Source organism: Chiroxiphia lanceolata, chromosome 12 (assembly GCF_009829145.1).
Source record: "Chiroxiphia lanceolata isolate bChiLan1 chromosome 12, bChiLan1.pri, whole genome shotgun sequence".
Classification (NCBI taxonomy): Eukaryota; Metazoa; Chordata; class Aves; order Passeriformes; family Pipridae; genus Chiroxiphia; species Chiroxiphia lanceolata.
Genome location: NC_045648.1, coordinates 739,365 through 758,960, shown reverse-complemented (window position 1 = coordinate 758,960; position 19,596 = coordinate 739,365). Strand labels below are relative to the sequence as shown.

At 57.3% G+C, this 19,596-nt stretch overlaps 1 protein-coding gene across 1 annotated transcript in view; it reads left to right on the top strand.

The window, feature by feature from the left end:
• Positions 1-19,596, top strand: part of ADAMTS7 (ADAM metallopeptidase with thrombospondin type 1 motif 7) — a gene marked incomplete at its 5' end in the record, with an annotated part of 35,424 nt that overhangs the window by 338 nt on the left and 15,490 nt on the right. Inside the window, 15 exons of the mRNA XM_032700699.1 lie at positions 523-872; positions 1,918-2,089; positions 4,005-4,201; positions 5,296-5,379; positions 6,012-6,136; positions 7,166-7,315; positions 8,160-8,303; positions 12,023-12,167; positions 12,314-12,406; positions 12,977-13,122; positions 14,970-15,139; positions 15,318-15,451; positions 16,144-16,264; positions 16,642-16,886; positions 18,095-18,236. Coding sequence (XP_032556590.1) covers positions 523-872; positions 1,918-2,089; positions 4,005-4,201; positions 5,296-5,379; positions 6,012-6,136; positions 7,166-7,315; positions 8,160-8,303; positions 12,023-12,167; positions 12,314-12,406; positions 12,977-13,122; positions 14,970-15,139; positions 15,318-15,451; positions 16,144-16,264; positions 16,642-16,886; positions 18,095-18,236 — 2,418 coding nt within the window. The remainder of the gene's footprint in view (positions 1-522; positions 873-1,917; positions 2,090-4,004; positions 4,202-5,295; positions 5,380-6,011; positions 6,137-7,165; positions 7,316-8,159; positions 8,304-12,022; positions 12,168-12,313; positions 12,407-12,976; positions 13,123-14,969; positions 15,140-15,317; positions 15,452-16,143; positions 16,265-16,641; positions 16,887-18,094; positions 18,237-19,596) is intronic.

Here is a 19,596-nt window from a genome sequence, read left to right as displayed (position 1 = left end):
ACTCCCCGGTGCCCCCCGGCTCCTCCCGGTTCTCCCGCGCTGCGCCCCGGTCGGGGCGGCTCCGGGGCACTCAGTGCCCAGGGGTTGCTTTGCCCCCGGAGACGGCGTGCGAACACCGTTTCCAAGCTAGGATTTGATTTTTTGCGGGTTTTTTCGTTGTTTGTTTGGTGGCTTTTTTTACTGGCAGCTGGAGTTTTGCAGCGGGAGCGTGTGCATGGAAACGGGGACCAGCCCCGGCAGAGCGGAGCTCCGGAGCTGCCCGATCCCCCCGTCTCTCCCCACCCGATCCCTGACCCTGACCTTAACCCCGTCCCACGGCAAATCCCAGCCCTGACCCCCCGAGGGTACGAGGGGCAGGTGGGGTCCCTGCTCTTCGCTGCTCGGTGCCGTCCCAGTGGACACCAGTGACCTGATCCAACTGGTGTTTGGGTCCCTGCCGCGGGAGTTCACGCAGCGGAAGGAAGGGGTGGGAGAGGACAGGTGAGGAGCCCTGCAGGTAACCCCTGCACCCCCTCTCCCCAGAGCCGCCCCCGCCGCCCCCTGGCAGCGACATCGTTCATCCCATCAAGGTTGACGAGAGCGGATCCTTCTTGTCCTACGACCTGACCCACCGAGCCCTTCACCGGAGGTCTCCTGCCTCCAGGAGCAAGTTCCCTGCCTTCTACGAGCTGCATTACAAAGGACAACCCCTGAAATTCAACCTGAGCCTCAACAGGAACCTCCTGGCCCCGGGCTTTGTCAGCGAGAGGCGGTTCGGGGGCATCGCCGGCGCCAAGATCCAGCCGCACACCTCCAACCCCTGCCACATGATCGGGGAGGTTCGGAGCCGGGCGGAGGGAGGGCTGGCTGCCCTCAGCACCTGCGATGGCCTGGTAAGTACAACCCTGATCCATAACGATCCTTAATCCACAAGGAAACAGGAGGAGCTAAGTCCCCCTTTCTGCTGAAAGCGATGGCAAAACTCCCGGCGGCAGCAGGGTCGGGATCCCAGCACGTAGGTCTGATGTGGCCGTGGATGAGCTGACTGTAAATTTCCCATGGATTCCAGTGGTTTGGGAACTCTCCGGGGCTGTGTTTCCTTGTTTGTGTCCAAATTCCCAAAGACAGCAATTCTCTGCCTTCTAGTACATAACTGTGTGGTTGTGAGGAGCACAGTGAGGGGCTCGGAGCTGGAGGTGTTAATGACAACACAGCTCGTGGGTACTGAAACTACTCCCTGTTTCCTGAACTCTCCCCTGCCCTGTTCCATTGTAGGTATTTCCAAAGGTGGCAATGTGGAAGAGTAGCAGTTTTGGGGGAAGGGTGTAAAACCTCCCGTGGGTTCACAGAAGTGGTACCATGTAACTGGGGATGTGCAGATCCCCGTTCCCGAGGGGGCTATGGGATGATAGGGGCACTGGGGTTGGGAACCCCCCTGTGTCCCCAGCACAGACATGGGACAGAGGGAGGGATCACCAGCAGTGCCTGTGCTGCTGTCTCCCAGTTTGGAGGGATGACAACTCCATGGGATCCTTGGTCTGCTGCTGCTCTCAGGTGGGGGCTGTGTTTGCTTTTTGAGCTTTCTGTGTTTGAATAAATGGCTTCCCACTGCCAGAGGGCAGAGTTAGATGGGATATTGGGAAGGAATCCTTCCCTGGGAGGGTGGGCAGGCCCTGGCACAGGTTGCCCAGAGAAGCTGTGGCTGCCCCTGGATCCCTGGAAGTGTCCAAGGCCAGGTTGGACGGGGCTTGGAGCAACCTGGGCTAGTGGAAGGTGTCCCTGCCCATGGCAGGGGGTGGGATGGGGTGAGCTTTGAGGTCCCTTCCATCCCAAGCCATTCCAGGATTCTGTGATTCTGATGGTCACTCCCAGGCCCTTCAGTGTAACCCTGTGCTCGATGCAGGTGCCCTCACAGTGCCCCCTTGTCTCTCCTGCCAGAAAGGCGTGTTCCGGCTCCTCAACGAGGACTATTTCATCGAGCCGGTGTCCAGCAGCCCCCGGGAGGACGGGGCAGCTCAGCCCCACAGGATATACAAGCGCCAGGCCCCCAAGGACGGGGCAGAGCAGGGCAGGAGCCCCCCAGCCCCCCAGGAAACCTGCGGCGTGCCAGGTACTGCCCCTTCCTCTGGCAATATTGGTGCCACCAGTGACTCAGTGTGTGCTGAACCCCAGTGTGTGCCTCTCACTCTCCTCTCCTCCCAGCCCTGCAAGCAGGGAGATGATGGGCAGGCTGAGCCTTTGCTTTCGTTCCCTTGAAAACTTCAGTTTAGACCTGCTGGGGTGTTGGACTTCGGGAGTGAAACCCAGTCACTGCCCAGGGAGTTCCTGCTGCAGGCAGAGAGTGTGTGTGGTTCCTTCTCTGTCCGGAGCACATGGGTTGGATAAACTCCCAAACACAGGATTTCAAGTACTGAGGCTCAGTCCATCCCCAGCAGCTAAAGGGCACTGTACTCCTTGGTGAAGCTGCACCTTGGTTTGCTATTTCCTGGAGCTCTGGGGTTTCTTTGCTATGATCGGGTTATTTTCAGACATTCTTCTGATAATCTAAATTGATTATTTAATCTGTGGTAGTAATCTTAATGGCTTCTTCAAGTCTTTGAAGTCTTTTCTTGACTCAAGTCTATTCTTGACTTTGAAGTGTATTCTTGAAAATTCATTTCTCGGGGTGTACTATGGCCTGTGTGTAACTCGTGTGGATCTCCCTTGCAGTCAGGGCTAGCAGGGTGGATGTGCTGGCCACGCCCTGGAAAAGAATCCCAAAGTCTGTAGGATTTTAGTGACTGCCACCCTTCCATCCTGCCCTGATGTACTGCTGGTTTGCTTTGCAAAGCACCACAACAGCCAGATGGTGCTGGGCTGCTGGGTGTTGTTTAGCTTCTGTCAGTACGTGGTGCAGCCTGTATGTACAGCTGGGCCAGTGTTTGAGAGGGATCATCCCAAAGGAAAATACCCCACGAGCCCCCCGGGACCCCTGGCACCCTCTGCTCTGCAGTACCCTCACGTCCTGGCTGGAAGCTCAGCAGCCAAGGACACAATGGAAACGAGCTCCAAGGAAGCCACTGCGATTAAACTGTCACAGTGGTATTAGCAATTCATCAAATTATCCAGATAGTTGGGATTTTTCAGGCTGGGGGATCAAACGCCCTTTCACAGCTAACGTACAGTATAGCCCATAAAATGTAAAAGTCCATTGTTAGGGAAGAGAGGCTGAGCCTCCCAAACTGGTCGTGAAAGCGATTCCCACTGTGTGGGATGAGGTTTGTAAAGCCTTCGCCCAGCTTGGGGCTGACCCTGACCTTGATCTTGGAGCAGCGTCACAGGGAAAGGCTCTGCTGGAGAATTCCCAGTTGCTGGTGTGCGTGAGGAGCTCTCCTCCCCCTCCGGCCTCTGCCCAGCCCACTGAACATTCCCGTTGTTTCTCCTTGGGAAGGAGCAGAGTTCAGTCTCCATGTGCCTGAGGAAATCTCTGTGCTGTCCTGCCAGGTCTCGGCTCGCCCAGGGCACTGATGTCTGTGGGATTTGGCTCAAGACTTCAGTCCAGCTTTGGGGGCACAGAATTCATCCTGTTGGGAACTGTGCCTCCCTGAAAAATATAGATCTGGGATGATAATCCAAAATGTTGAGCCGCCAGGGTTGTTTCTCAGGGTTTCTCAGGTTGTTTCTCAAGCATCTCTGCAGGGTTGCCTGTAAATTCCCGTGTCAGTACAAACCCTAAAACTCTGCTCTGGGAGGCTCCGTGTTCCTTGTGGAATATTGCAAGCCCTGTTCCAGTCAAAGAAATTACTTCAAATGCTTTGTTTGTTTGTTTTTCTATCATGCTCATGTGCAGCAGACTGAGCTCAGAGTCTTCTGGAGCACAGAGCACAGCAAAATGCACATAAGTTATGGGTTATGGGTCTAAGTGTGGAGTCTTCTCCACACCAAAGGTTATTCCTTTGAACTAAAAAAAAAATAAAATATATTTTATCAAAGTTGCAGACATTTCATCAAGAAAAGAAGACTTTTTTTCCCCTCTAATCCCTCAGAATCTCAGGAAAGTCTGGAGCGGTCTGAGAGACGCAGGGAACGGTGGGAGCAGAAGCAGCACAGGAGGAGAAGAATTAGGCAGCGCTCCATCAGCAGGGAGAAGTGGGTGGAAACGCTGGTGGTGGCAGACACCAAGATGGTGGAGTTCCATGGCAGTGAGAACATCGAGAAGTATGTGCTGACCGTGATGAACATGGTGAGTCCTGGCCAGGCAGGGCAGAGCCATAGTGTGACACATGGAGTCATGGAATGGTTGGGCTTGGAAAGGACCTCAGAGTTCATCCAGTTCTACCCCCCTGTGGACAGGGACACCTCCCACCAGACCAGGTTGCTCCAAGCCCCATCCAACCTGGCCTTGGACATTTCCAGGGATGGGGCAGCCACAGCTTCTCTGGGCAGAAGACCCCAGGGTTTGCCAGGACTCATCCCTGGTGGGACCTCAGCAAAGTTCTCACCACTCAGGCTCTTCCCACCCCCCTTGGCTTTGCTGCCCTGCTCAGTGCTCCAACCCCACGGGAGGACGGGTGGGTGGCAGCAAATCTGAGGCCAAAACCTCTGTGCAGGCAGGAGCAGCTCAGCCAACACCATTTCACCTTCCTGTGGGGCTCAGGGGCTGCTCCCTCCTGCTTCCCTCCATGGGATGTGGGAAGTGGCCTCCCAGGGAGGTCCCCCAAAGGGAGACATGCTCCAGGGAAGGGAGGTGGTTGGTGCCAGAGCTGGCACCATCTGGGTTAGCAGGAGAGGTGGGAACAGCTTTTCTGGGAAGGAGCACCAGACTGTGGTGGGAAGGTGGGAGAGTCTGCTGGTGCCCAGAAGAAGCAGGTAAGTCAGGGTGAGTTGGTTCAGTCTGTTCCCTCTTCTGCTGCCAGGGCAGCACCTCTTTGCGTTCCAGAAGAGAGCTTTGGCTGATGCCAGGAGAGGGTGGGATTGGGCAGAGGACCTCAGGTAACATCCCTGGATTTCTGGGAGGTGGTGAAGGCACCCAGAGAGCACCGAATTCCTTTGAGATGTTAAACACATCTCTTGGTGAGAGCAGAGGGGTTCCCCAGGCATTTCAGGATGAGTTCCAGCCTCTGCACAGATCATATCCAGTGCAAATGGAAATCATCGCAGGCCTCGGTCCAGGCCTGTGTCTGTTCTTGCCTCGATTTGGGAATTCCCCAAGATGTCGTCAACAGCCTCCAGCAGCTTCCCCTGGAGCTCGTGTTCCTGCAGAGGGACGTGCCAGCAGCCGTGTCCCGGGCTGGGCTCTGTCCTGAGCCGTGTTTCCTTGGCATTCCCGTGTCACAGGTGGCGGGGCTGTTCCACCACGCCAGCATCGGGAACCCCATCAACATCGCCATAGTGCGGCTCATCCTGCTGGAGCACGAGGAGGTGAGAGCGAACAGGGGGACTCAGCCCGTCCTGGCAGCCAGGCTGGGATGCACTGGGAGCTGGCCTGGAAAGCCAGGCTGGGATGCAGTGGGAGCTGGCCTGGAAAGCCAGGCTCCCTCCCGTGCCGCCTGCACGACCTGGAGGAGTTTGTGTAAGAGAAATCCAGTGTTTGTGCCCTCGTCTTGGCCGGTGGAGTCAGGGACAGTGTGGCCAGAGGAGCTGCTGAGTCTGATTTTTAGGATGGTTTGTGTTAACTCAGCATGGGTGTGGGAGCAGAGGGCTGTGGGTCGCTGGGTGGCCGTGTCCCAGCTGCAGTGGTGGCTCTGAGGCCACTCAGACGGGCTCCCAGCTGTGTCCTTCGCCCCCAGCCAGGATGGGATATTTCCCTGCAGTGTTTCTTAACCCCCATTACTGGATGATTTCATGTTTTGGTTGAATCACAGATGAAAAGAAAGCAGGAAAAGGACTTTCTTCCCACCCAGCCTACAACCTATAAACATGGAGCAGTTCCATCTGGATGGCAGTCGCTGCCGATTCCACTCCCATGTGTCTGAGATCAGACCTTTCTCCTCTCCACCCCAAAACCCAAACAGCTCCTGCCGTGATATGACAGCAGGCTTCTTCTCTTTCAGGAGGACCTGAAGATCTCCCACCATGCAGACAATACCTTGAAAAGCTTTTGCAAGTGGCAGAAGAGCATCAATGTGAAAGGAGATTCCCATCCCCTGCACCACGACGTCGCCGTCCTGCTCACCAGGTATCGTGTCCTCCTGATGTGCTGCTGTAGGTGCTGCTCTGTCAGGAAGAACCTGCCCTGGCTGCAGGTAGAGGGGCAGGCAGAGGAACATCCCGGGGGGAGCTGGTGAAACCTCACTGTCCACGCCTGAGCCCTGCCTGGACACCTGCACCTAAGATATGGAACATGAAATCTGGAGATATCTGGCTCCTAATGGCTGGAATTGTGGTGGAAGGTGTCCCTGCCCATGGCAGGGGGCTGGAATGAGATGAGCTTTAAGGTGCCTTCCAACCCAAACCATTCCAGGACTCTGTGATTCTATGAACTGGTCTCAAATCTCAGGTTTCCAGCTGAAGTTTCCAAACCAGGTTTTCCCCGTGGCCCTCTTGCCAAGCCCCAGAGCGGCTGGATCCTCCCAGGAGTTGTACACAGGGATTAACTCTCCTTTTTTTCCTGGAGGCTGGGCTTGGCAGAGCCTCTGGGAAGCCCCTGACCTCCCATGGAGCAAACAGGAATTCATGGCTCTGGCCAAGTTTATATACCTTACAGTCAAGCCCTGCTCTGAGGGTTTCAGGCTGCTGTGCCTTGGCTTTTGGCAGCGTTGTGGTGGTTTGGGTGATGATTCACAACCCACAAGAGCTTTATCTTCTCTGGGAAGTTGCTTTGTAGCAGAAATGAGGCGCTTCAGGCCTTGTACTTAATGGAGTTGTTCCTCCTGGGTGGCTGGAGCCGCCCTGGACCACAGCACCCCTGGGCTGTGCTTCCCCATAGGAATTGCTTTATTATTCCAGCATCGGTTTTATTTATACAACGGAATAAACGCAGCCAGCAGTTCCCATTAATCAGGCTCAATAATGAGCTGGGGATACGGGGAGAGGAAAGGGGAGAGGAAAGGTCGTCAGTGTTTCCATTGTGGAGGCCGTTGGATGGCTCCATTCTCACTTCTGTCTGGCCGCTGTCCGTGTGTCTGGGCCGTGTCCCACACTCTGTCCTGCCGCCTTCCAACGCCCTCTCTGCTCTGTGTCTGTCTGTCTGTCCCTGTCGCCCAAGGAAGGACATCTGTGCTGCCATGAACAGGCCCTGTGAGACGCTGGGGCTGTCCCATGTGGCGGGGATGTGCCAACCCCACCGGAGCTGCAACATCAACGAGGACACGGGGCTGCCCCTGGCCTTCACCGTGGCCCACGAGCTCGGACACAGGTACCACCAGCTTCCTCCTCCTCCTCTTCCTCTGCGCTGCTCAGTCAGGGCTGGACAAGGCACGGGGGGGAAGTTGGGAGAAGGTTCCCAGTGGTTCCTCACTGCTGCAACCCCTCCTTTCTCCCCCGGGGATTTCATTCCAGAGTTTAGTTTCTGGTTGCCCCATGTTTAATGAAAACCACATAATCCAAGGCAACCTGGACAAATTGTGTTTATGTATTACCCTGTGCTGGTTTGGGAAGGCTTTGGAGCAGCTTTAAAACAGGATCTGTCTGCAGAATCAGCAACAGATTTCAATCAAATTTTGACAAGATCACTTGAACACCATAGTTCCCAATAGACATCTGTGTGGGGGAAAACACCCACCAGTAAGTTTAATTAGATGATCTTGTTCAATATTCCTGAGTAGTCAGTGGGAAATAAAAGCATAGGACAAAGTTGGGGGCAGTGTCCTTGGTATCACTAAAACATCCCCCAGGGCCAGGCCCCTGTCTCTGTCCCTCCCCGTGTCCCCATGGTGCTGGATGCCCTGTCCCTGCCCATGTCCCCATGGTGCTGGATGCCCTGTCCCTGCCCGTGTCCCCATGGTGCTGGATGCCCTGTCCCTGCCCGTGTCCCCATGGTGCTGGATGCCCTGTCCCTGCCCGTGTCCCCATGGTGCTGGATGCCCTGTCCCTGCCCGTGTCCCCATGGTGCTGGATGCCCTGTCCCTGCCCATGTCCCTGCCCGTGTCCCCGGGGCTGTGCCAGGGCCGTGTCCGGTGTGGCGGTGCCGGGAGGCGGCGGCTGCGTGGTTGTGGTGGCCGTGGCTCATCTCCCCTCTGTGGGACTGTGCTCTTACACAGTTTTGGGATTCAGCATGATGGAAGCAGCAATGACTGTGAGCCAGTTGGGAAAAGACCTTTCATCATGTCTCCACAGCTCCTGTATGACACGTCCCCACTCACCTGGTCCCGCTGCAGCCGCGAGTACATCACACGGTTCCTCGAGTAAGTCCTTCCTCCTCTTCTTCCTCGCTGGGCGTGCTGGGGGAGCTCGGGGCCAGGGCACAGGGGGATGCTTTTACCTCTAAGAGCTTCTGTCTAAGAGCACCTGGAGGTCTTTTACCCAGAGAAGCTGTGGCTGCCCCATCCCTGTGATTGTCCAAGGCCAGCTTGGACGGGGTTTGGAGCAACCTGGGCTAGTGGAAGGTGTCCCTGCCCACGGCAGGGGGTGGCACTGGATGGGCTTTAAGGTCCCTTCCAACCCAAACCATTCTATGATTCCATGATCTCCCTGGGCTGCCTCCCTCGTGCTGTGGAGGGGGCTCAGGAGTGTTTGGGTGGCACAGGGGCTGTGGTTGCGCAAGCAAAGCCAGAGAGGTTTCCTCGATGCTCTCGGCAGTCCCTGCACGGGCTGGATGTTGTCACCCTGAGGAGGAATCACGTGGGGAAATGAGACACAGCCAGATTCTTCCCTGGGTTTGTTTATTTTTAGCACCCAGGACTGATTTTTCAGGCTGTTGTTATGAAGTTCCAAGGAACACAGCCCAGAGATTCACGTCTGTCAGTGACTTGCACTGGAGGAACATTTTCCTTCCTTGCTACGGGAAGATTTGAAAACAAGGAGGAGCAGCAGTGGGAGAGCTGGATGAGGGGCTGGTGCTCCGTGGTGGGGAGGCTGCCAGGGCTGAACTCCTGCTCCTAAACCCCAGCCTGGGACATGTGGGCTTGGCCTCGTGCAGGGGGAATTATTGTTGATTTATGGCTTTCAGAGGAACGGAGCCTTTCTGTATCTGGAGTGCTCTTGGCCCTCTGCTTTTAACCTTCACTTTTGCATTTAGAATTTCCTGCTTGTGATGACCTTGGGTTGCTCTGAGCTGGGATGTGGGAGAGACAAAGCAGCTGGGTGCTCCTCTGGTTGGGTTTTGGTCTCTTTACCCCCCAGAAGGGGCAGCTCTTCCTTCAGAAGGAAGCCAGCAGGCATCTGTCCCTGGCTGTGACATCCCTGAGGCCAGGGAGAGGCTAGGGGCCAGCACAGACATGAGTTGTTATGATGTGGTGTTGGCAGGAGGACAGGAAGGAGTGAGCCAGAAAATGGGACCCTGCTGACCTGGGGTTGTTGGCTGTGCTTGGAACAGGCCTCACGTTTGGAGAAAAGCCACTCTCAGATGATGATTATTATTCTTGTGCAGAAGATTATTATTTTACAAGCACTGCTGAGTGTTTAAGCATCTCCAAGTGATTCCTGGCAGTGGCACAGCCCTGGCACTGCAGGGCAGCCAGGGCTGGAGACACTCCTGGGTCAGGGTCTGCTCAGACACTCAGGGGCACTGGAGGAGGTCCCTTCCCTGCTGTGGCAGTGGTGTCCCCAGGGAAGGACCATCCCTGGCTCAGGCTGATGTGGGATGCCAGCACAGGCAGCAGTTGTGGGATTTTCCCCTCTCCCCACTGGAGGATGCTGTAAGGCTCTTTGTTCCCCCCCCTCACCATGGCACGAGCTTTTTCCCAGCCCAGCTGGTGAAACATCCTTGTCAAACAGGATCTGGTGTCTCGTGGATGCCCTGCCTGCACCCTGATCCTGGGATGGATGGAGCAGCCTCCCTTCATTTCTGCAGCCCTGGCACAGCTGCAGTCTGTCCCTTCTCCCTTCAGTCTTTGCTCTACATCAACCAACCAGTTTTTCACCCTCTTTCCACAGTGCTGGAGCTCTTCTTCCATCATCCTCCTCTTCCCAGGGCCTGGGGCTGGCTGCTCCTGCCAGCTCCACCAGCTCCTGGTTGTACAGCTGATTCTACCCAAGCTCCAATCGCTCCAATCCTTGCCTTTGTTTGTATTGAATTCTGTCCTGGCTCTTTCTAGACCCTTCCTCCAGTTCTCTCAGAGCTTTTGGAATTTTAATCCCGCTCTCACATGTATCTGCAGATCCTCCCAGCCTGCTCACAGATGGGGATTTAATCATCCTTCCATCCACTCCATCATCCAGCTCGTTAGGGAAGGGCTGGAACAGGCAGAGGCAGCTCAGACCCTGCGTGTTTCCCTGCGGAGTGGATTTACTGCAGATCCCTGCAAAGCCAGAGGGAAACTCAGGCCAACTTTTCCTGGCTTACAGATGTGTTTTGGCCAATTGAAGAGACCAGTAGAAAGATTGTAAAGAATTTCATGAAGAAGTGGGTTCTGACCAGAGCACTGGAAAGCTGGTGCAGATCTCAGTCACCCCTGGGTTGGACAGGGAGCACAGGGAGTGCCCTGAGCAGCTCAGGGGGACAGGAGGGTTGAGGCAGTCTGGGGGGAACATGGGGCCCTGTGTGGGACCCAAACAGGCACAGCAGCACCAGTGTCACACATGTGGCTCAACCAGGATGAAGTGCTTAAGCCTGGACTTCTCCCAGTACAGACACCATTCCTTCCATTTTTACAGGAAATACTCCAAGTGTTTTCCACCAGCAGATAAAGAAAACAGGGAAAGGGAAAAGAAGACAGGACAAGGGGGAATGGCTTCCCAGTGCCAGAGGGCAGGGTTAGGTGGGATATTGGGAATGATTCTTCCCTGGGAGTGGGGGGAGGCCCTGGCACAGGTTGCCCAGAGAAGCTGTGGCTGCCCCTGGATCCCTGGAAGTGTCCAAGGCCAGGTTGGACGAGGCTTGGAGCAACCTGGGCTAGTGGAAGGTGTCCCTACCCACGGCAGGGGGTGGCACTGGATGGGCTTTAAGGTTCCTTCCCACCCAGACCATTTTGGGATTTTGGGATTCAATGGAAATACCTGTGGGGGTGCCATGCAGTGACCCCCTGTGTGCCTGGAACAGGCTGCACCCTGACACTGTGTCCAGCTGCCCAATCCATGCCCAATCCATCTGGGCTCAGCCCTGCACTGCCCACTGCCATCCTTCCCTTCCCACCGGGCTGGGAGAGGCAGGATGCTCCTGCTGTTGGGAATCTGGAAATGAGGCTCTCAAGCCTCTGGGCTGCTGAACCCAGCCTGTTTCCTGAATTTTCCAATAGGGACACACAAGTATTTTGCAGTAAGGATATACATGGGACTTTAGGGGGCTGCCTCCAGCCGTGTGAGCTGTTTGCAGGTGTCCAGCGTGGAACTCACTGGGTGGGATGGGAACGGGAGGAGGGGGTGCTGGTTCTGCCTGGCATCACCCCGTGGCTCTGCCAGCACCCCAGAGCAGGAGCTCTCCCGAGCTTCCAGCCCTTGTTTCCGTGTTGCTGGTTTGGGTTAAAAAGGAATCTCGTTTCCAGTTAATTCAGAGCCGTTCCCAATCACAACAAACCCGAGTAATCTAATCTGCCCCGGCCTCGCCAGAGGCTTTGCCTTGCTGGAAACGGGTTTGTTTAAATCAACACTGAAGGCTGAACTGGTGACAACTCCGTGCATGTTTGGGAAGTATCGTAGCAGAAGCAGCAGGAGCGGAGGGAGGCACCAGCCCACGGGCTGCAGGGAGAAGCCGCTGCCTTTGTCCCTTCACCTTCCCACTGTCCTGCCAAACCCGGGGGACGCGGGGTGATCACTCTGGGGGCTCCCACCCCCAAAATCAGGTACCCACACGTGCCCGTCAGTGCTCCAGGGCTGGTTGCAGAGCAGGGGTCCTGTCAGGGACAATTGCTAATTGCTAATTGCTCCTCACCGGGGCGGGTCGTTAATGAGCTGTTGCTCCTCTCTGGCAGCTGCGGGAGCCGTGCGCGGGTGCCCCGGTGACACCGCTCTGCCCTCTCTCTTTCAGCCGGGGCTGGGGGCTGTGCCTGGATGACCCCCCAGCCCGGGAGGTGCTGGACTTCCCCCTGGTGCCCCCGGGGGTCCTGTACGACGTGGGCCACCAGTGCCGGCTGCAGTACGGCCCCTACTCCACCTTCTGCGATGACATGGATGTAAGCTGGGATCCCCCCACGGAGCAGGGGCTCCGGGGATCTCTGGGGTGGGGGCTTTGCTGGGGCCACCCTCTCCTTGTGGGTTAAATCTGTGCTGGAGGGCTGGCTGGGCAATAACCGTGTCCTGCACAACCTGTTTCCTGCAGAGCGTCTGCAACACGCTGTGGTGCACGGTGGGGAACACGTGTCATTCCAAGCTGGATGCGGCTGTGGATGGCACAGCCTGTGGGGACAACAAGGTAACGGGGAGCAGACCCTCTGTGGCCTCAGGGAACCCCTGTCCTGCACACAGAGGAGCTTCACAGGCTCCAGCACAGGGACAGGCTCACCCTGCTGCCCATGCTCTGTCCAAACACCCTCTGCTCCCAGGAGGGGCTGCCTGCAGGGAAGCTTAAAAATCCTTGGGAAGGTGAAGCCAACAGTTAATGACCATGGCAGGAGAGCACGAGGCTCGTTCTGCTCTCTGTCTGCTGTGGTGGTGCATGCTCATCCCTGGGATCTTCCCCACCTCTGAGCCTCACTGACTCTTCCCTCTGGGCTGAGATTGGGTTGAGAATCCCCTTAATGAAGAGTCTCAGTGGAGGTTTGGGTTTGTTACCTCAGACAAGTCCCAAACAGCCCAGCATCTCTCTATTTCCCATTGTTTGAGGTGCAGAGCCCAGCTGACCCCAGGCACCCCTGTGCAAGCAAAACATGGATTTCCATGGGTCAGTGTGTGTGCTGGGTGTCACTGCACCCTGCACTGGGCTCTCAGACTCGGCAGCAGTTCCTGCATCCTTAGCCTTGTTCTCTCTGCTGTCCCTCTGCAGTGGTGCTTCAATGGGGAGTGTGTTCCTGTGGGTCACCGGCCCGAGCCCATCGACGGTGGTTGGAGCTCCTGGAGCTCCTGGGCTGCCTGTTCCCGGAGCTGCGGGGCCGGAGTGCAGAGTGCTGAGAGGCACTGCAGCACCCCCACGTGAGTGCAGCCCACCCCATCCCACCCCATCCCATCCCACCCCTGCCATGGGCAGGGACACCTTCCACTGGCCCAGGTTGCTCCAAGTCCCGTCCAGTCTGGCCTTGGACACTTCCAGGGATCCAGGGGCAGCCACAGCTTCTCTGGGCAACCTGTGCCAGGGCCTCCCCACCCTCATAGCCTCATATTGGGAATTCCTTCCCAATATCCCCTCTAACCCTGCCCTCTGGCAGTGGGAAGCCGTTCCCTGTGTCCTGTCCCTCCATCCCTTGTCCCAAGTCCCTCTCCAGCTCTCCTGGAGCCCCTTTAGGCCCTGGAAGGGGCTCTCAGGTCTCTCTGGAGCCTTCTCTTCTCCAGGTCAATCCCCCCCCAGCTCGGCTCCAGAGTAGAGGAACCCAACTCTTCCTTATTCCCTGTAAAGCCAGGAGCCATCATCTGTCCAGTGCAGTCCTACCCCGGCTGTGTCACACAGCCAGGCTGTGCCATCGTGCAGTTATTGGTCTGAACGATGAGCTTTCAGACACTCAGGGCATTTATTTCCTGGGGTGACCGCCGGGAGCCTCTGGAGAGGTCGGGTTTGCTCTGGCTCCCTCCCAGGGTCATTCCCGGTCTGTGCAGGCAGGGAGCAGTTGCAGTGACTCAAACAAAGGGCAAAGACTCAGAGATGTAAAACACATCCAGTGTCCTTTAGTGACAGAACAGCAAACCAGGCATTCTTGGAGCCTGATTCAGAGTTGTTTTGGAAAATCCTGCTGCAGTTTATCAGCCTACTGCATTCCATGAGCCAGGGCTGGCTCCTGCCTGGAAGCATCTGGGCAGTGCCAGAGGAGCCTCCTTCTCCATCCCATGATTTCTGGGCTGATCCATCTGCTCCCCAGATGTCCCCTTGGTCACCAAATCGCTGTTGCACAGGATTCAGCCCAATCCCCCGGCTTGCCCAGGAGTTGGAGCGCCCTGGGATGGGGAGGAAAAGGGCTTTGTGAGTGGTGATCCAGGGGAATCGCTTTTCCATGGCATGAGGAGCCCTGGCAGCCCCAGGAATGGGCTCCTGATGTGCCCAGACATGTGTTCTGCCCATCCTCTCCCTGGGGCACGTTTGGCACGTGCTGTGGGGCTGTTGAGGGAAGTGCTGTGTTGTCTCAGACTCGGGTCAAGAGCCAGGTCTGGTTTGACATGAGCTCCGTGGCAGAAGTGCTGTGGTAGTTTATGGAGTGTTCCAAACACAGCTGTGGACAGGCAGGAGAGCAAACACTGGGAAAGCAGCGGAATTTCCCGGGCAGTTGTTTGCTTTGGCCACCGGAGGTAAATCTCCAGCTTTGCCTTTGGGATGGAGTGAGCAAACGTGTGTGCTGGGCACCCCTCCTCCCACAGGCATTCCCTCGGGGCAGGGCATGTAAACACAGCCTCAAAATAATCATTAACTTCATTCTCTTCAGCAAAGTGTGTCCTGGAGAAGGAATTTTCATGAGGTTGTGGGGACATGGGCCATGGAGAGTGGTGTGGCCAAAGGAAAAGGCAGCATGGCAGGAACCTGAGAGAAAATTATTGTGGCTTTTCAACTCCCTTTTGGTTTAAAAAGACCAGTGGCAGCTTTGCTGTTCTCTTGGGCAGTAGAGAAGCAGAGCTGGAGGGGTATCCTGGGTGGGATGGAGAGCAGCTCCTCCAGAGCAGCTGCAGGACGGGCACCAGGCTGGATGGAGCTTGGAGCAACCTGGGATAGTGGAAGGTGTCCCTGCCCATGGCAGGGGGGTGGAACAAGATGGGCTTTAAGGTCCCTTCCAACCCAAACCCTCCCAGGATTCTATGACTCTGAAGTCTCTGATTTGCCTTTCCCTGCCCGTGGACAGGCCGAAGTACGGGGGCCGCTACTGCCTGGGGGAGCGGAAGCGGTTCCGGATTTGCAACGTCAGGCTGTGCCCCCCGGACAAGCCCTCCTTCCGCCAGGTCCAGTGCAGCCAGTTCAACCCCATGCTCTACAAAGGGAAGCTCTACAAGTGGACACCAGTGCCCAACAACAGTGAGTGGAGGGCAGAGACCTCAAACACAGAAACCCTCAAACATGGTCCCGCAGAGGGTCCGAGTGCTGTTTGTGCCCGAGACTCGCCTGCAGTGTTTGACACCACTGGGCTCGCAGGGTTGAGGTGTGTTGCCCCCGCTGCTGCCGGGGTTTAGTGTGTGCCTGTTGGGTTCCCCAGTTAACCCCTGCGAGCTGCACTGCCGGCCGGAGCACGAGTACTTTGCGGAGAAGCTGCGGGACGCGGTGGTGGACGGGACGCCGTGCTACGAGCGGGACGCCAGCCGGGACATGTGCATCAACGGCATCTGCAAGGTGGGTCCCGTGCTGCTCCTCCAGGAGTGAGCCCAAGGACGGCCCTGCCTGGGTAAACACGTGACCTGTCCCTTAGGGAACCAGCGTCCCCTCCCTCCCGTGCTGAGCTGGTTCCTTTTGTCGTTCCCCACTTGGAAAGCGTTCCTGATTTCCTTGGGGTGTGTCGTACACACGTGTTCCAGCCTCTGTGCTGCCCCAAGGACATAGAGCACAACCCAGGCCGGGTAGGACAGGGCTTGGAGCAACCTGGGCTAGTGGAAGGTGTCCCTGCCCATGGCGGGGGGTTGGAGCTGGATTGTCCTTAATGTCTCTTGCAACCCAAACCATTCCAGGATTCTACGAATCCGTTGGAGATGGTGCAGTTGATGCTGCGAATGATCTGGGAGATCCTGGTGTGGCTGGAGAGGCTTTGCCAAGCTGTGCCCTGGGTCCTCCAGCTGCCTTTAGTGGCAGTGAACTGATCCCTTTATCTGTTTCCCTAGGGAAACTGTCCCAGGGTTTGGGATGGAATAAGCACACGTGAAGACATCGGATTTCTGTTAAATGAGGGAGTGGGTGGGGATCTGTGGTCTGCAGGGCAGAGTCCCACATGGGAGGCATTAGAGCTCACTGCCACGTGCCCTGGGATTCACAGGGGTGGGAGGGGAGCTGGGGGTGTTCCCAGCCCTGGGGCTGACGGGGGTCCCTTGCAGAACGTGGGCTGTGACTACGAGATCGACTCGCACGCGGTGGAGGATCGGTGTGGGGTCTGCCACGGGGACGGCTCCACCTGCCACACTGTCCACAAGACCTTCGAGGACAGCGAGGGGCTGGGTAAGGCACAGCACTGTCCCCAAAACACTGAGTGCCTGGTCCATGCAGAGCCAGGCTTGCTGCCGCTGCTGCTGCTCATGCCCAGGGAAGCTTTTAATCCCAGCTTGTCAGGTTTTTTGGGAATGCAGGGAATGCAGCTGGGCTCAGTGCAAAGTGGGGTCTGGTGCCCATGGGTGCCTTACAGAGATGTAAGGATTGGCATGATGCTGGCACTCAGTGGACACTGACCCCCACCCAGGAGACAGTAGCACCCACAGAGGGGACACTTTTACCCACTCAGGGGACACAACACCCACCCAGGGGACACTCATCCACCCAAGGGCACAAATTGTCTCTGCCACGTCTCCCCCAAGACCAACACTTGGTTCCATTCCCAGGCTACGTTGATATTGGGATTATCCCTGTGGGAGCCCGGGAGATCCGGATTGAAGAAGTCGCAGAAGCCGGGAATTTCCTGGCACTGCGGAGCGAGGACCCAGAGAAGTATTTCCTGAATGGTGGCTGGACCATCCAGTGGAATGGGGACTACAGGGTGGCAGGGACCACCTTCACCTACAAGAGGACGGGGAACTGGGAGAATCTCACCTCTCCAGGGCCCACCGTGGAGCCCGTGTGGATCCAGGTACGATGGGACACGCAGCAGGGAGGATGGGGGGACAGAGCCCCTGGATCTCCTGCCTTCCTGGGCAGGGCTGAGCTGCCACGGTCAGTCACAGCACTTCCCTGCATCCAGGGGGTGGGGCTCTGCATCTCCTGGCTGAGTGTGTTTCTCCAGGAGCCAACACTGGAGCAGCCAAGCACACGCCACCGGCCCGGCGAGCGCTTCCAGCCCACAGCACTTCCAGCTGAGCCTCATCCCCTTCCTGCCTTCCTCAAAATATTTACGCGGGAGAGGGAGCGTGAGGAGAAAGAGCCGTTTCCTGAGGCCCTTCCCATATCTTATCAAGAGCAGGGGAAGAGCCCTTGGTGCTTCTGGCTGGGCTGGTCAGGGGTGAGGGATCTGCCAGTTAACACAAAGCTGTTGGGAGTCAATATCCTTGTGCCCATGAGGCCAAGCTTTGCTCTGGAGAAGCCAGTGGGAATCATGCCACAGAGGATGGCACAGCCAGCTCCAGGCTGAAACCCCTCGTGGTGCCAGGTGTGGTGCAGGGGCAGAAATGGCCACGGAGCTGCATCCCATGGACCCCCAGGACCCTCCCCTGCCCAGCGGTGATGGCTCATCCCGACACACTCTCCGGAGCACCAGCCCCTTTGCACAGGCTCTCCTGGAGCTCGGCCTCCCTGAGCAGCCCAAATCTTCTCCTTCTCTAACCCTTTCCTTCCTCAGTGGCTGAGCAGCAGGATCCTGGGCTCGCTGCCTCCAAGAGCTGCTTTTAATGGGAACGCTGGCGGGCTCGGCACCCGCGAATCACTTTCTGGGATTCGTAGCCTAATTAAAACCTTTGGACAAGAGTGTTTCAATATTCATGGAGAGGTTTTGGAAAGACGCCCTGGCTTCCCCAAAGCTCTAAGAACAACAAAGCTTTGGCAATAATGGGAGTGCTTAGGCTAAGAAAAACAGGGATAAACTCCCGGCCCTCTCCAGCGTGGGTGCAGGAGGTGCTTTGTCAGGACTTGTGTCAACCGCAGGAGCAGCAGGAGCCTGTTCCCAGCAATTTAGGGAATTCCTCCCGGCAGGGACATCTTCCCTTAGACCAGGTTGCTCCAAGCCCTGTCCAACCTGGCCTTGAACACTTCTGGCCGTGCTGGGCAGGTCGTTCTCCCCGGAGGAGCCCCTGGGGTGTGATGCCACCCCCCGCCCCCTGCCCTGACTGGCCCTTGTCCCCCCAGCTGCTGTTCCAGGAGACCAACCCCGGGGTGCGGTACCAGTACACGATCCAGCGCCCGGCCGACAGCGAGAACGAGATCGAGCAGCCCGAGTTCCTGTGGCGCTTCGGCTCCTGGACCACCTGCACGGCCACGTGTGGCACCGGTGAGTCCGGACCCCGCGGGACACCCGGCCCGGCCCCGCCGAGTGGCAGCTGGAGCAGGTGGAGCATCCCCAGGGACGCCTTAGGAATTCCCGGGTCTTTGGTTTCAGGGGGTCTTAGGGGGGAAATAAAAGGGCCATCTGCCGAGGTCACGGCTCCGCTGCCCCCGCGGCGCTCACCGGACCCGGCGCTTTATCAGCGCTTTGCTCCCAGCTCGGTGTCCTGTTACCGCCCGGCCTTCCTCGGCGTCGGGAGGGAGACAAAAGAACTTTAGAGAAATCCGGGGGTGTGGAAGGGCTGGTGTCCCGCCTGGCTGGGCCTCTGCGTGGGGGAGCACGTCCAGGGTTTTACGGAGAGCACACGGGAAGGTGCCTGGTGTGGCTCCATGTGTCAGGCACTTGCTTCCCTCCATTCTGCCCCGCTGCACCACCGGGGTCCCTGGGCAGCTTTTGGGGCAGCTGATGGAGTGGGATGTTCTTGGCACACTGCTAGGGGGAAGCAAGCACTTCCTTGAGAGCAGCTGGCACTGGAAGAAAGGGGAATTCAAGGACACTCGTGCTTTCTAGGTAGCACAGAGTGCCAGGAGATGGCTTTTATTTAAAACCAGCTTTGCTTTGCACGATTGGCTTCCAGAACAGAAGGGAAATACAGGAGTGAATCTGGCAGGAGTTGGGTGAGGGTGAGCAGCTGGAGGAGAGCTGAGCCTGTCTCCCTGGGCTGGATGATGGAGTGAGCTGACATGGATTTGGGAGAGCTCAGGGTGAGCCTCTGGTCAGCCCCAGGAGCCTGTAAGCTCCCAAGTGCTTGAGCCAGAGTCCAGCTCAGCAGCCTCAGCAGGGCTCTGTCAGTCTCAGCTGGTGGCAGCGGGTCGGTGACAGCTCTCCGAGGCACAGGTCAAGTATGTGTTACAAAAAAGGGGCCAAAAGCCAGAGTGAGGCAGCGTGGTGAGGTCACCCCTAAAAACATCACCCCTGAGTGCTTCGAGGACACGAGGCTTCAGCCAGAGATTTGTCCCAGAGCTGTGGTGGGGCAGGGCTGCCAGCACAGCCGAGTGCTGCCTGTTGGCTCCCTCCAAACACAGCCCCCAAAATCCCCTGTGCACACAGGCTCCTGTGGCTGGATGGGGCTCTGGGCAGCGCTGCCAGACCAGTGCAGCACCTCCACAGTCACCCCTCCTGCCCCAGCTGCACTGGTGCCACGGGGCTCTGCGAGGGCACTGGAACCTCAGCAGATTTGGGTCTGAGTTCAAGTGGTGGTTTCCTTTCCTTTCCCCTGTTTTGGTGGCTCAGACTTACCAAGGGCCTATTGTCACCTGCTGGCAGAGGGTGCTGGGTGGTTTGGTGTGGTTTCCAAAGCCGAGCC